At 45.9% G+C, this 17,229-nt stretch overlaps 1 gene segment (V, D, J or C); it reads left to right on the top strand.

Moving 5' to 3' along the window:
* Positions 1 to 10,632: 10,632 nt before the first annotated feature.
* Positions 10,633 to 17,229, top strand: part of LOC130023182 (immunoglobulin heavy variable 3-23-like) — a 35,689-nt gene continuing 29,092 nt past the window's right edge. Inside the window, 3 exon segments of the V gene segment in view lie at positions 10,633 to 10,705; positions 10,807 to 11,114; positions 11,599 to 11,775. Of these exon segments, the coding sequence occupies positions 10,660 to 10,705; positions 10,807 to 11,114; positions 11,599 to 11,775 (531 nt within the window).

Genomic DNA, 17,229 nt, shown 5'->3' with positions numbered 1-17,229 from the left:
CCCGGCAAGCTACCGAGAGTATTTGATATGCCAGACACAGTAACAACAAAGTCTCCAATGGAGACGTTACTGGGCCCGCTCGAGCAAATCAACGATCAACGAGAGGGCCTTATTAAGATAAATTTTTATAAATGACATATATAATTATTATGTAAAAATGATGTTATCTAAATATGGACAATCTATGTTTTTCTTTGGCTTGGGAAACACCTGAAGTACTCTGCGTTTACTTTCTATCTGTGTCCTGGTCCTATCTGTAGTTGTCAGGTATCGTTAGTGGTCCTGGAAAATTATCTTGGGACACACACGAGAAAAGAACTTAATTGAACCTACCCAAATTGCTATTATGAGCAATATTAAAATTCTTTTTTCCTGACAGGAGTATCTAATAATGAGAAAACACAAAATGAATGATCTAGACTTTTTCTAACTGATTCTTACCTTCTTTCTAATACATTTTTAATGATAAGGATATCTCTAGTACTCATCTCTAAGACTGAAACACCCAGAAAATGGGTCAAGAAGTACTGAAAAAATAAATTCATCTTATTTATTATGCTGAAAGTAATTTTTAAAATATTTTGTAAAATCTACAGTTAAAGTTGGTGTTTGGAAACAAGTTTTCATAGACTCAAGATACCTGTTGTTTGGTGAAGTATCTTTAGGAAACGGTGCCATCATTGTGCATCTTCCTGTCCTCTCCAGATTGTATCTGAGGTCTGGGGTTCCAGATCCCGTGGAAATTGCTGTCAAGGGTGGAGTTCACAGAGACAGTGCAGGTGCGGTCGGATCTTTGAGGATTCACCGTACTGGGCTTGCAGGAGCTCTGGGACAGAGCCACAGAGAGTCATGTGTTTTCTATATGAGAATTTTTCTTAATCCAACTAGAGCCACCTTGTACAAGAGGTGCAATATCCATTCTTTTCAATAATCATGTAGCCTGAGTTTCTGTTCGTCTATCTCTGTTTTTTTAGTAGAATTTTATTGAACTTATTAAGTGTTTTTTTAATCACTTTTGATGCTTAAGGGTGACTTTTTAAAACATCAATTGATATATTACAGCAGAATCTCGTGCCCCCGCGCCTGGCTGTCCTCACCGGGGCCCCTTGGAGAGGGGCAGGTGGAGTTTCCCTCCCCACTCCGAGAGGACCCCCACAGCTGAAGACCTCTGGAACCAGCCACAGCCGTTTAAGACCACTCTTCACATGTTCGGACGAGCCTTACACATGAAGGAACCAGCAGAGGAACCCAGGCATGCGGGACCCGGGGCTGACATCTTCAAGCCTGCTCAGATTGGGTCTGCGCCTCCTCCACCCAGATCCCCCATCTTCTAGTAGGTAGACATTATACCCACCAACTGTCCCCAGTGCTCTGTTTTTCTATCAACAGCCAAGAGCCAGAGACTATAAATCCCAGCTCCTGAAGAGCAGGCCGCATTTGTGGGCCACGCAACGTCTTCTTATCTAGTTTTTACTCTTGGAGAAATTGGCAGGCTACCAAGAGTATCCTGCCTACACAGCAGAGTCTGGCAAACTCCCCGTGGCATATACGATATGCCAAAACTCAGTAACAATGATCGGTCTCATTCCCCTGACCCTGAAATAGCCTTGAACGTGGCACTTTCTAAAATATCAGGGCTAGGATGAAGGAGACATTACTGGTGCCTGATCAAGGAAATCGATGAACAACAGGATGACAGTGATACAGTGATAAATCACACTTTCTGGTACCTTAGATTTAACTGAACCCACCGGTGCTCCATGGAATTAGGGCTACACTTATGTGACACTGACTGTGTCTAGGTTCCATGCATGTGAGGGCAGTGTAGGGCCTCACGTGTCACTGCTCAGGGCTTGCACATTGTACATCTGGAAAATTTGTGATCCTTTACACAAAGACCAAAACTCTGGCCTAATAGAGAGTGTGCTAACTACCCTTTCCTGGGTCTTTCTAAGCACCTGACAGTGTTGGAATTCTTCAGAGGTGACCCCCAAGAACAGGGTCCTTAGGTTCATGATCATCTTTTGGACATGGAGTTGTACACAGGACAGACCAGGTTGAAGTGCTGGTGGCGAGGCCAACCACACCAAGAAGGTCACCTAAGAAGAAACATCGTCTTTGTCCCAATACAAAAGAGAATAAAAAATCCAAACTAATAACTATCTTGGATATTAAGGAATGAAGCTTCTCCAGGTGAAGGAATGTTCATGCAGAATGAGAGAGAAAACAGACTGAAAATTGGTTGCCCATGAATTGGTCAGAAAATCAAGTCAGAATTTCCTACGACAGTTATATTGCCTGTTAGGCCCCAGGTTTTCCATCTGCAGTGAGAGAACAGGAGCCACTACACAGGGAAGTGGAGGGGCAGTGGACTGTCTACAGGGTAGAGGCCAGGGGACTTTGGGTTTGGTCCTCAGGGACCAGAGACACAGGGACTCTTCTCCCCAGCTGCCGTTTGCACCTCAGCAATTCCTATTTCCTGAGAACCCCTCAGCATGTTTCCTGTGCTGGAGGAAGAGGCCCGGCTCTGACAGGACCCCAGGGACAGGCCTGAGTGCTCCGAGCCACAGTCAGCACCTCTTTCTAGGGAGCCCACACACTAGCCTCACCCGGGTCCCCTCCTTTCTCTACAGAGGCTCCCCTATGCAAATCTGCATTCAGGACCCAGGATTAAAACCATGTTCACTCTCAGCCCAACTCGGGCTCCCTTTCCCCTGACACGGTGTCTAAGATCATGGACCTCATGGGCAGGAACGTGCATCAGTGCTGGTTCCTCCTCTTTCCGGTGGCAGCTCCAGGATGTGAGTATCCCCTGGACAGAGGCTCCAAGGTGGGCATGGAGCCTCTGAACCCTTGAGTCACTATGGGTCTCTGTCTCCAGATGTCCTGTCCTATGTACAGTTGCAGGAGTCGGGACCAAGCCTGGTGATGCCCTCGCAAACACTATCCCTTAGTTGCTCTGTCTCTGCATTCTCTATAACCAATGATCCTGTACACTGGGTCCTCCATGACCCTGGAAAGGGGCTGGATTGGATTGGTGCTACGGGGAGTACTGGAAACATATACTATAACCCAAGTGTTCAGTCCCGTGTCAGCATCTCAAGAAACACCTCCAAGAACCAAGTATACCTATAACTGAGCAACTCAGTAACTGAGGATACAGCAGTGTATTTTTGTGCAAGACGCACAGTGAGAGTACAATGAGGGCAAGTCCCTGTGAGCCCAGACACAAACCTGCTTAGGAAATCTTGGGATCTGCAGAGATGCATGTGACCACCTGGAGGCGCTCTGCTCCTGGGACTCTAGTCATGGGGGAGGTTGTAAAGGGCTGGTTTCTGTTATTTTAAAGTTAAATAATCACGATCACGACCATCCTGTTGTTCGTCGATTGCCTTGAGCAGGCCCCAGTAACGTCTCCTTCGTCCTAACCCTGAGATTTTTTTAAAAAGTGCCATATTCAAGGCTCTTTCAGGATTAGGAGAATGAGACCCATCATTGTTACTGGTATTTGGCATATTGGGTATACCACGGGGAGTTTGCTAGACTCTGCCGTGTAGGCAGGTTACATTCGGTAGCCTTCCAGTTTGTCCAAAGTAGGAATGAGATGATAAGATATCGCGGCCGCGCGCTTCCGGGAGCTGAGTGTGATAATCTCTGGATTCTGGCCGATGTTGGGGTTACACGGCAGTTGGTGGGTGTAACTGTCTAGCTACTGGCAGGTCCAGTCCCAAACCATACAGGCTTGGAGATCTCAGCCCCAGGTCCCACACACCTGGGTTCCTCTGCCAGTTCTTTTATGCGTGAGGCTTATCCAAGTGTGTGTAGAGTGGTCCCAGCATGGCCTTGACTGGGGCCTGGATGTCTTCAGCTGTTGGGCCCTGGTGGGGACAGTCAGGCACAGGGTAGGAGACTCTGCCTTGTTTTCTCCCGGGAGCTGAGTGTGATAATCTTTGGATCCTGGCCGTTATTGGGGTTACATGGCAGTTGGTGAGTTAAATAATATAAAGTTAAATAATATAAAGGAAATATAATAAACTCAAGTAGACATACTTTAATATGTTCTTTCCTCCTCTAGTTTGAATTTTTAATCCACTTGTTGTGGAAGAGTCTACCAAATGCACTGTTAAATTCCATTTTACAAAGTATGTTGCATGTTCTGTTCCTGAACAAGTTATTTTAATAGAAATAGGTTTTTATTCTATTGTGATTTTTTGTAATTGGTGTACGTATAGTTGCATTTGTCTTACTGTCCATCTGTGGTTTACAAAGTTACTGCGGTGTCTACAGCAACTCATTGCCAGGGACTGTCCACATCTGTTGTGTCATTTGTCGTTAGCCTCTTCTTCCTCCTGGTAAACACAAACTGTAGTTTTTGAAAAAATAAATATTTTTAAATGGAACCGTGTCTTATATTATGAATACAAGTTTCCTGTTGATTATTGCATATGGAATCAAGAGAAAGAAGCCTAGAGTTACTTGCTAGCAGCATAGTCCTTGAGATCTAGACTAATATGCAGCTCATTAAAATTTATGAAGGCAGCATGATTGGAAACTTCATCCACACATTCCTACAATTACATGATAGTAGGAAGTTCACTAGAAATAACAGAAAGGTTTAGGAACATATTCATGGCAAAATCTGTTGAAATTTTACAGCTGATACATGAACAGTAAAACTATCTACAGCTAGAAGGCAATTCCCCATGCATGAACGCTCTAATCCTGAGCATAGTCGTGACTGAGGGTGGGAGAGCCCCTGAGGGTGGACTGAGCTCCCCGCCCTCCAGTCAGTCCTGCTGAGTGAGGGGACTTTGATCCTGGGACTAAGGGAAACAGCAGATCCGGGCTCAGCCCAGAGTGTTTAGGGCTGACAGGAGAGAGAGAAACTGAGCAGGGGCCCAGGAGGGACTGGGACTCGGGCCGGGAAGGGAGAGAGAGAGGCTACCCTGCTGCAGGAGAAACCGTGACAGGGCATCTGAGGACACGGGTCTGTGGCCATCAGCACAGCAGGACTCTTGTTCTCTAGGGCGCACTGCGAACACTCTGCAGACACGGGTGCGAGCTCACTCTGCAGCTCGAGGGGGAGCAGCAACGTCTCCATTGTGAGATTTATTGTTCCATTGTGAGATTTATTGTTACTGTTTTTGGCATATCGAATACATCACGGGTAGCTTGCCAGGCTCTCCGAGAGGGACGGAGGAATCAAACCCTGGTCAACCGTGTGCAAGGCAAAGGCCCTACCCACTGTGCTATCACTTCAACCCCTTTTACTGAAGTAATTTTGGTAATTCCTCTAGTCATTTGATTGTAACAAGTAACAGAAATAACCACTGTGTGCCCACTGAAAGGGCAGGCTAGCAGGAGTGGTTGGGGAAATGGGGACAATGAGAAAGGAAGGCCATTAGGAGGTGGAATTGGTGTGGGAATATCAAAAACCCGTTGCATCTGCATTAGGAATAACTTTGCAAAACACAGAGTTTAAATAAAGGCAAAAGGGTTAATTCTAGAGTTGGTAAGAGATGAGGGAAAACGTGAACTATTTTATGTATATATGAAAGACCTGTCATATTGAGGGAATTTTGATCTTTTCATCTTCTCTGATTATGAAGTTGAGTAAGTCAGGACCCTCCTATGACCTGTTTCAATGCGCCCCTTTGACCAGTGCTCAATCCATCAGACAGGTTGTTTGAATTCAGCGCCCCAATGGACAATGGGGACCTGAGGTCAGAGGTCTACACTAATAACCAAGGAGCTCATCTCATGCAAATCCCTATCAGTCTCTGGGGTCAAATGTTCTCTGGGCTATGAAGATCCTAGCTGTCTCCTCACTCAGGGCTGAGTCTCTGGGGAAGGCAGAGCTGTGGTCAAGAAGATGAATCTGTGGGGTCTTCTCCTCTGCTTGGGGACAGCCACCTTGGGTGAGTCTTCCAGATGTGACAGGGTCTAGGGGAGGGAGTGACTGCAGGGACTGACAGTGACTGATTCCCCGTGTACCCAGGTTCAGTGTCTGATATGACCCTGCAGGAGTCAGGCCCAGGACTGGTGGCTCCCTCCTAGACCCTCTCCCTCACCCACTCTGTCTCCTGATTCTCCATCACAACCAGTGGTTACTGCTGGGGCTGGATCCGCCAGCCCCCAGGGAAGCTCCTGCTCTTTTGGGGGCACATATGTAATGATGGAAACACTTACTACAGCCCATCTCTCAAGAGCTGTGTCTCCATCACCAGAGACATGAACAGGAACCAGTTCTCCCTGCAGCTGAGCTCGCTCAGTGACTCCCCCCCTCCCCACCAGGACACAGCTGTGTATTACAGTGAGGGGAAGTCAGGGTGAGCCCAGACACAAACATGCTGGGCTGCAGGGCTTTCCAGGGCCACCAGAGGGCGCTCAGGACTGAAAGGGGCACTGAGGCCAGCAGGGGGTAAGGTCCATCAGAGAATCAGAACACCATAATAACTAATCCGTCCTGTAGTCAAAGTGACCTCGGGTTCCTGCCCCGCCATCACTCACCCTTAGGACAGGTCCATTCTCAAATGTCCAGCACCACCAGGGTGTGTCCCCCCAGACAGGGGGCAGATGAGCTGAGGTTCCTAGAAGGAGGCAGTAATAACAGTTCATTTGTCCTGCATCTGATTTTGGTCCATTTGGAACCTGATTGGCATGGATATGACACACTTTAAAGAAAAAAATCTATTTACTAGAGAAAAAATGTTCAGAAAATATTCAAAGTCACTGAATTCAAAGACACTGCAAGAAGCTATATTTCTGTTCACAGGCATTCTTCAAATTTTCATAAAATATCAAATACCTAGCCTATATTCAAGGATACTGATCCTTAGTGGGACTTGGAAATTTTACTGGTCTGTGAATCAAACATCCAGAGTAATCTACTGACAGTGATATTGATTTTCACAAGTTCACGATCATGATCATCCTGTTGTTCATCGATTGCATCGAGCAGGCACCAGTAACGTCTCGACTTTGTCCTAGCCCTGAGATTTTAAAACGTGCCATATTCAATGCTCTTTCAGGATTAGGAGAATGAGACCCATCATTGTTACTATTCAAGGCCTTGAATTTCTGGGAGCTGGGTTTTATAGTCTCTGGGTCTTGGCAGTTGATGGGATTACCTGGTGCCAGGGGCAGTTGGTAGGTGTGACCCCTGCCTACTGGAAGATGGAGGATCTGGGTGGAGGAAGCTCAGCCCCAATCCGAGCAGGCTTGGAGAACTCAGCCCCGGGACCCACGTGCCTGTGTTCCTCGGGCAGTTCCTTCATGCGTGTGAAAAGTGGTCTCAGCATGGTTGTGGCTGGTTCTGGAGGTCTTTGGCTGCCGGGACTCTGCTCAGGGCAGGGAGGGAAACTCAACCCGCCCCCTGCAAGGTTGCCCTGGCGAGGACAGCCAGGCACGGGTTCAGGAGACTCTGCGCTGTTCTCTTCCGGGAGCTGGGTTTTATAGTGTCTGAACCGAGTCTCCTGGCCCCGTGCCTGACTGTCCTCGCCGGGGCCCCTTGGAGGGGGGCGGGTTAAGTTTCCCTCACCACCCCAAGCAGAGCCCCAGCAGCCGAAGACCTCCAGAACCAGCCACAACCATGCTGAGACCACTCTCCACACGCATGAAGGAACCGGCCGAGGAACACAGGCATGCGGGTCCCTGGGATGAGATCTCCATGCCTGCTAGGATCGGGGCTGAGCATCCTCCATCCAGATCCTCCATCTTCCAGCAGGCAGAGGTCACACCCACCAATTGCCCCCGGCACCAGGTAATCCCATCAATGGCCAAGACCCAGAGACTATTAAATTAACAAGTAAATTTTTTCTTTCTCAACATTTCTGTGACTGTAGGGGTGCTGATGACCACCAGAGGGCACTCAGGAGCCACCTGGGAAAGGGTCTCAGACCCACCAGGGGGCAAAAGAGGATCACCATGTGCTAGAAATCCACATGCGCCAATATTCTGTCACAACATAGAGACACTCAGCCCCATGAACCCACATACTTCCATCCACGCCCAGTTCCAGCGTCTTTCTTAGGACCCTTCCCCATCGCTCCCAGAGCAGCTCCACTCTCAGTGATACCCTCACACTCCCAATGCACTCCCTGTGATCTATCCTCCTGTCCCCAACACTCACCCCCATCAGGGCCCCCGGATTTCAATGCCTGGTATGGTGAGTATTAATCGGTACTTTGTTGGTTTTTTATTATTTTTACAGCATTCTCTTTGAAAGTCTCCTGCCCCTGCGTCTGGCTGTCCTCACAGGGACCCCTTGGAGGGAGGCGGGTTGAGTCCCCACTCAAGCAGAGCCCCAGCAGCCAAAGACCTCCAGAACCAGCCACAGCCATGCTGAGACCACTCTCCACACTTCCGGATAAGCCTCATGCATAAAGGAACTGGCAGAGGAACCCAGGCATGTGGGTCTCAGGGCTGAGATCTCCAAGCCTGCTCGGATTGGGACTGGGCCTTCTCCACCCAGATCCCCCATCTTCCAGTAGGTAGGCGTCACAACTACCAGCTGTTGCCAGCGCCAGGGTGGTCCCATCAATGGCTAAGATGCAGAAAATATAAAACCCAGCTTCCGGAAGCTCGGCCACATTTCCGGCCACCTGACATCTTATTATCTCATTTTTCCATTGGAGAACCCGGCAGGTTACCAAAAGAATTCTGCCCACATGGCAGATTCTGGCAAACTTCCCGTGTCGTACTCAATATGCCAAATACCACTAACAATGATGGGTCTCATTCTCCTAACCCTGAAAGAGCATTGAATATGGCTTTATAAAATCTCAGGGCTAGGACGAAGGAGATGTTACTGAGGCCTGCTTGAGGCAATCGATAACAACAGGATGGTCGTGATCGTGATCGTGATAGCTTTTGATACTCATGTAAGATGTAGAACAGCTTTTCCTCATTTTTCTCCCTCCTTCCAGAAATCTCATGTGACCTATTTTAAAGGTCCAGTACTGAGAGGAATCCAAGATGCCTTTATTCATGAGTAAAAACACACAATATATCCTTAGAGTGTAAGCCTATTGAGAGAGAATCTCCATCATCACACCCTACACTCACTTACACAATCAGGAAGTACTGCAGAGAGCGTGAGGGAGGGGGGAGGTATGGGGAGAGGAATACCATGGGCCAAGGAGAAACTCTGGGGTAAAGGGTTCATCCACTGTTTTGGGTGTGATGATCACTGCACGGGTGTCCATATATGCCAACACTCATGAAATATTACTGATCTATAATCAGTATTCTGTGTAGGGCATGGCTTCCTGTGGTTTTTACTGTTAATCAAATATTGACATGGTAAGAAAGAGATGTGGGGTCGGGGTGATGTAAAGAGTCACACCCCATGCACTTCATGCACACTAGTCTCCAACATCCTCCAGGTAAAGGCAAAATTCAGAATAAATACAATTTGTTGTTCTTATTATAGGTAAGAAATTCTTGACAGCTGCTAGCCCATATTTTGTTTGGTAATATTTGTGAGTTTTTGTCTGGTTTTGGAGCTATACCTGGCATTTCTCAGGGATTTCTCCTAACTCTGCACTCAGTAATTACTCTTGAAATTGCCGGGTGAAGCATATGGGATACTAGAGTTCAAACCTAGGTCAGCTGTGTTGCAAGGCAAATGCCCTACCAGTGCTATCCTTCAGTCCCTGTTGGTTTTTATTTGTTGTGCCACTCTGTATAGACTGCTGGCTATGTACTCAGGGGTCACTCTTGGTAGGGGCATGTGAAACCATACGAAGTGCAAGAAATGAACCTTGGTCACCTAGTGCAAGGGAAGAAGTTTACACTTCTGCTTCATCTACATCTCTTGTTACTGGGGACCAATCCTGGTGAACAGGGACAAGCCATGGGATGAGTATTTTAAAGACATACTTAAGAGAGAAGGGCTGGAGGGTCAGGAGACTAACATGTTCATGAACCGAGAGCTCCTAGTGCTTAAAACAGTGAGAGTTTTCACTTAGAACCAGGAGTCATCAGAAGAACGACATTCTTAGGTCAGCTGCCTGACTTAGTCTATATGAGCTAAGCTTTTACACATCCGAGGTGCTTTGATATCAGTATAAACATCTTTAACCTCAGAAATGTTTCCTCTGGGAGAAACAGCAGAGACAGCAGACACAGGATCCTGCCTCAGGTTTCCCAGGTATCAGAGCTGTGCCATCTGGCCATTCTTCCTTACTCCTGATTCTGTTTTAATTCTGGGTTCCCAACTCATTTATAACTTGCTGTCATAAAGTATATTTCTTTTGTCTCAATAATAGGACCAACTCTTACAATGTGTTATGAGAAAATTCTATAAGATATTTAAGCTTCTCTGTGACAAATGATACATTAAACAGAAGTGTCACTGTAAATATTACAAGATAGTAATCAAAAATAAGGACAAAATATTACAAATTAAATTGGTCCTCATATAATAATTGCATGAGAGAATCTTTTCCGGGTCATAAGTCACCCCCAGAAACAGACAGTTGCTCTAGAGTCCTTCACTTGCTCTTTAGGTACAAATAGAATGTTTTATGTAGGAGGAGAATATGCAAATGAGCCTTTCTGTGCTATGATGAAAACAGGCCAGCCCAGCATCTGCTCCAGGAGAGGAGTCAGTTCAGGGGTTCCCAGGGGCTCCATCCTGACTCAGACAGAAACAAAATGGTGTGTTGGCTGAGCTGGCTTCTCCTGGTGGCTCTGTTAGGAGGTAAATCATGGGCGATAGAGACATGGAGCATGGGAGAGATGGGAGAGGCAGATCCTCTGTGTGAGGAGAGTTTCCTGACCAGGATGTCTTTGTGTTTGCAGGGGTCCAATGTGAGGTGCAGCTGGTGGAGTCTGGAGGAGACTTGGTGAAGCCCGCGGGGTCTCTGACACTCTCTTGTGCAGCCTCTGGATTCAATTTTGGCAGCTATGCAATGTCCTGGGTCCGCCAGGCTCCAGGGAAGGGCCTAGAGTGGGTCTCAAGCATAAGTAGTGATGGTGCTGGTACATACTATGCTGAGTCTGTGAAGGGCCGATTCACCATCTCCAGAGACAACAGCAAGAACACGGTCTCTCTGCAAATGAGCCGCCTGAGGGAGGAGGACACGGCCCTGTACTACTGTGCGAAACACACAGTGAGGGGAAGGCCCTGTGGGCCCAGACACAAACCACCTGCAGGAGGAAGCAGGCTGAGCTTCAGGGGCGCAGGCTCCCAGGAGGCTCTGAGGACTCTCCCCTGAGGAAACGTTTCTCATGAACAGATGAATCATGTTTCTGTGGAGATCAGGACCGTCCTGCCCCTCACCTCTCGGCTGACCCCATGGGCACCTTGTCCTGTGGGTTGTGGCCCTGAGCCTCCATCCCCGTTATGGGTAGTAGTGACTTATCACATTCTCTCTTTCCTGATGAAAAGTTTCCAGTGACAGGATCATGACTTCTCTGGGGCCTGAGGAACACATTATTCTCTTATAGAAATTAAAATGACCCTGTAGAATTATCACTGTCTTCTGTAAGAGTCACTTGATCAGAAAGAGAAATTCTGGTGTCCACTTAGCTGTGTGCTGGTTCCTTCCTTCTGCTCTCAGACAGACTCTGTGCCAATTGACCTGCTTCCAGATAGATTCTACGTGGTCACCTTACACCTGGGAGTTCTGTTCTCCTGAACTGCCTGACCTCTCCTCTTCCACCCACTCACTAAGAGGACATTCAGATTTCCGCAATCCTTCGCCACCCCTCACCCTTTGTAGAGGAGAGACCATCTCCCGTGACATGGGCAGCACTGACCCCTTCACAGTGAGACAAGATACAAGGACACAGAGCATCTCCCTGAGCCCCCAGTTTCCCGCCACCCCCAGATATGCCACACTCCAGAGCCCAGGGACCCTTTTTACAGTAAGGCTCATACAGAGACCATTGCAGGTGTGACTTTTAATGAATTTCTCATTGTGGACCAACCTCAACCTCCATTCACCCTCCTGAGACACTGGAACTTGGGGATTAGTATCTACATTCCCACCTCCCATCACATGGTGACACCACTGAGGCAGCTCTCCTGTTTGGCTGACCTTCCAAAGTCACCTGTTCAACATCACAAATGTGCAATTAAATCCTCTTCACTTTGAAAATAGAAACAGGTTTATAGATTCAATGTCAATAATAAAGTTAAACTGTGAAGGTACATTTCTTATTAGAATCACATTATCAGCCCAGGTACAACACGACTAAATTGGGATAAAATGGATGGGTATCTAATCGTTATCAAAACCTGTTCTTACCCAAATGCAGACAATATGTATTTTCTTTGATTTTGGGGCCACACCTGGCATTCTCCACGTTTACTTCCTGTCTGTGTCCTGGTCCCCCCTGTAGTGCTCAGTGTATCAGCTAGTGGTAATGGATAAAGTCTTGAGACACTCATGAGCTATCATATGCAAATTCCATTGTACCTGCCCAAATTGCTGTCAAGAACAAAATCATAAAAGTGTTTCTGTCATGCCAGGAGTGTCTAATAATGAGAAATGCAAAATGAATGATTTATGGTTTTATTCATTTCTTTTATCTTTTAGTAAATTACTAATTATGATCCAGGATGACTTACTTTACATGTGTAAGGAAGAAAAAACATAAAATGAGAATGAGAGGATTGATAAAAAAGATGTATCTTCCTTAATGTTCTGAATATAGAGTAAAGCATGTTAATAAAATCTTTAGCTAAAGTGAGATTTCATCAGTTTAAGAACGTTTTCATCTCCTTCCCCCTGTCCCAATGGGACTCAGAGGTGACACCCACATCGACCACTGTCTACTTAAAGTCCAGCATGGACATAATCCAGACACATACACATGAATCTCAGACCTGAGCAACTTACTGCATAGATGTCTCTTGACTTTGCCATAGGCCACTTTCATTGGGCCACTCCAGGCAGGGGCAGGTGTCTTTCCTCCACCTGCCCCCTACGAATCCAGGCTTCCACCATCTTCTAGAACTCAGCAAAAAGCACCAGGTACAGGGTGGCAGTGACAGGAAACACCAGGCCTCACAGGACAGGGGAGAAGTCAGCCTTTCTCCTTTCCCCCACCCAGATGAGACTCTGAGATGATGCCCATATATGGTCACTTTGTACTTGACGCTCCCACACAGCCACGATCCAGAGACACACAAATGAATCTCAGACCCTCGTAATTTGCTGCAGCAATCTCTCCAGACCCTAATTATTAAACTTTTAAAATTCCTAGGGCAAACGAAGCAATACAAAACATTGTCTAGCATGGTCTTTTCAGCATGTATGAGTGGTGGTAGGACTGGTCTGAAATATTGAAGATAACCAGAGTAGAGAAAGAGATTACTGTGCAAATTGTCTGCCACACAGGAAGGGGGAGGTGTGGAATGGTGGTCGTTATGGGGGGGGGGATGATACTGAGGATTTGGGTGGTGGAAAGCGTGCACTAGTGATGGGATGAGTGTCTGATGATTGTGTGATTGAAGCTCAAACATGAACATTTTGTTACTGTGCCTCACGGTGAATCAATAAGAAGGGGGGGGGGGAGAAATAATGTTACCAGTGGGTTTTAGCTAAATGCTTTAGGAAATGTTCCTATCATTTTGCATCTCCTGTTCGCTCCATTCCTTCCTGAGCTCTGGGATTCAGCCTCCCTGGAAACTGCTGGTTTGGGTGAGAATGGGGAGACAGCACAGGTGAGGGCAGGGCTGTGAGGATTCTGGGTCCTGAGCCTGTAGCTATGCTGGGACAGGACCCCCAGGACAGAGCTACAGCGAGTCGTGTGCTTTGCACACCAGAGAGTCTGTCAATCGTCTCAGCATTATACCCTGTTTTGAAGAGACTGCGATAGCACCAAATTGGAAAGAGAACTTCAGCCAGACTGGGCACTGCTGGGTCAAACAAGGATGGAATTTTGTCGCCAAGATTCAAGGGCCCCACGTGTGCCCACTATCTAGGTTTGTCTCGAATTCCTGACTAGTCTCTGGACTTCTCGAGCAACCACCTGTACGGTCTCCCTGGTAAGGTCAGAGGAAGTTGCCTCCCCCCCCCCCAACCAAGTTGTTTAAAAGAAATTGTTTTCTCCTATTTTATCACGTGAGTGTAAACATATCTTGGACCCCACACATCCAGTTAGGATGTGAGGCAGTTGTCTCTTCTACTGTTCTTTTTTTTAATAAAACATAAGAATTTATCTAGTGAAGTATGAATCCAATAGGTTTCTTGGGGTCCTTGGTGGAGGTAAGAGGCCCTGCCCCAAGGTGCAGTGATGGGAAGGCAAGTAACACTTCTTGTCCATGTCTCTTATTTGGCTCTGAGGGCTCTTACTGAGCTCAGAACTCAGGGGCCAAATTAGAGCTACCGTGGATGTGACGGGGAGACTCACCCAACCCCAGTCCTCACACTGACTGACTTGTTTGTGCATTTGTAATTATTTCAGTTCAATTTGGTTGAATTCGTGGGGTATATTTTTCATTTTTGACTCTTAATGCTGAATATTTTTTTAATTTTTTTTATTAGTGAAACACCATGAGGTACAGTTGTAGATTTACAATTTTTTGTGCTTGGGTTTGATTATACAATGATCAGATACCCATCCCTCCACCAGTCCCCATTTTCCAACACCATGGATAATATCCCCACCACCCCCATCCCCCCATCCCCCCTTGCCTCTGTGGCAGGGCAATCCCCTGTGTTCTCTCTCTCCTTTTAGGTGTTGTGGTCTGCAAAAGAGGCATTGAGTGGCAAACATGTTCAGTCCATAGTCCACTTTCGACATGCATCTCCCCTCCTGGGAGGATCCTCCAAACACCCTTTATTTGGTGTTCCCTTCTCTATCTGAGCTGCCCTTTCCTCTAGAATGCCCGACTGGCCAATAAGCTATGGAGTAATCCTCCTGGTGCTGATCTCAGCTATTCTTGGCTATTAATTTCCTATTTTGTTACTTTATATCCCCCAGATGAATGCAATCTTTCTATGTCTTTCCCTCTCTTTCTGACTCATTTCGCTTAGCATGATACTTTCCATGTTGTACCAATTGTATGTAAATTTCATGACTTCATCTTTTCTAAGAGCTACATAGTACTCCATTGTGTAGATGTACCAAAGTTTCTTTAACCAGTCATCTGTTCTTGGGCATTCAGGTTTCTTCCAGTTTCTGGCTATTGTAAAGAGTGCTGCAATGAACAAACAAGTGCAGATGTCACTTCGACTATACATTTTTGCCTCTCTGGGATATATTCCCAGGAGTGGTATTGCTGGGTCAAATGGGATCTCAATTTCTAATTTTTTGAGAATCGTCCATACTGTTTTCCAGAAGGGCTGAACCAGTCGACATTCCCACCAAGAGTGAAGGAGTGTCCCTTTCTCGCCACATCCGCGCCAGCATCGGTTGCTTTTGTTCTTTTGAATGTAGGCCAGTCTCTGAGGTGTGAGATGGTATCTCATTGTGGTTTTGATCTGCATCTCCCTGATGATTAATGTAGAGCATTTTCTCATGTGCTTTTTTGCCATTCAGATTTCTTCTTTGAGAAAGTTTCTGTTCATTTCATTGCCCCATTTTTGGATGGGGTCGGATGTTTTCTTCTTGTGGAGTTTAACCAGTATTTTGTATATCCTGGATATCAACCCCTTGTCAGATGTGTATTCGGCGAATAACCTTTCCCATTCTGTAGACTGTCTTTGTATTTTGGTCACTGTTTCTTTGGAGGTGCAGAAGCTTCTTAGTTTAAGATAGTCCCATTTATCTATCTCTGTTTTCACTTGCTCAGACAGTGGCATGGCATCTTTGAAGATAGCATTAGCTTCAATGTCATGGAGGGTTTTGCCAACTTTGTCTTCAATGTACCTTATGGTTTCTGGTCTGATGTTGAGGTCTTTAATCCATTTTGATCTTACTTTTGTACACGGTGTTAGGCAGAGTTCTGAGCCCATTTTTTTGCATGTAACCGTCCAGTGATGCCAGCACAATTTGTTAAAGAGGCTTTCCTTACTCCACTTCACATTACTTGCACCTTTATCAAAGATTAGAGGATCATATGATTGAGGGGAGATGTCAGTGTATTCAACCCTGTTCCATTGGTCTGCAGTTCTGCCTTTGTTCCAGTACCATGCTGTTTTAATTATTACTGCTTTGTAGTACAGTTTGAAGTTCGGGAGGTTGATTCCTCCCATTTTCTTTTTCCCAAGAATTGCTTTATCTATTCGTGGGGGCTTATTGTTCCATATAAATTTCAGGAGTGTTTGCTCCATTTCTTTGAAGAGTGTCGTGGGTATCCTTATAGGGATTGCATTGAATTTATACAATGCTTTCAGTAGTATTGCTATTTTGACAATGTTAAGTCTCCCGACCCATGAGCAGGGGATATCTTTCCATTTCCTCATGTCCTCTTTTATTTCCTGAAGTAGCGTTTTGTAGTTTTCTTTGTACAGGTCCTTTACTTCCTTAGTTAAGATGATTCCTAAGTACGTGATTTTCTGGGGCACAATTGTGAATGGGATTGTTTTTTTCATGTTGCTTTCTTCTCTCTCACTGTTTGCATATAGGAAAGCCATGGACTTTGGGGTATTGATTTTATAGCCTGCAACTTTACTATATGAGTCTATTGTTTCTAGGAGTTTTTTGGTGGAGGTTATTGGGTTCTCTAAGTATAGTATCATATCATCTGCGAATAGTGAGAGCTTGATTTCTTCCTTTCCTACCTGAATGCCCTTAATATCTTTTTCTTGCCTAATGGCTATTGCAAGTACTTCCAGTACTATATTGAACAGCAGTGGAGAGTGGGCATCCTTTCCTCGTCCCTGATCTTAGAGGGAATGTTCTCAGTTTTTCTCCATTGAGGATGATGCTTGCTGTAGGCTTGTGGGAGATGGCTTTAATTATGTTGAGGAAGGTCCCCTCTATACCCATTTTGGCTAGGGTTTTCATCATAAAGGGGTGCTGGATCTTGTCAAATGCTTTCTCTGCATCTATTGATATAATCATATGCTTTTTATCTTTTCTTTTGTTGATATGATGGATTATGTTGATTGATTTCCGAATATTGAACCATCCTTGCATCCCTGGGATGAATCCTACTTGGTCATGGTGTATGATCTTTTGATGAGTAGTTGGATTCTATTTGCTAGTAGTTTGTTGAGGATCTTTGCATCTGTTTTCATCAGGGATATCGGTCTGTAATTCTCTTTCTTTGTGGTATCTCTGTCTGCTTTTGGTATCAGTGTGATATTTGCTTCGTAGAAACTGTTT

This window comes from Sorex fumeus, unplaced genomic scaffold, assembly GCF_029834395.1.
Source record: "Sorex fumeus unplaced genomic scaffold, SorFum_2.1 ptg000022l, whole genome shotgun sequence".
NCBI lineage: Eukaryota > Metazoa > Chordata > Mammalia > Eulipotyphla > Soricidae > Sorex > Sorex fumeus.
The sequence above is the reverse complement of the archived record's forward strand: the minus strand, read 5'-3'. Positions and strand labels throughout refer to the sequence as shown.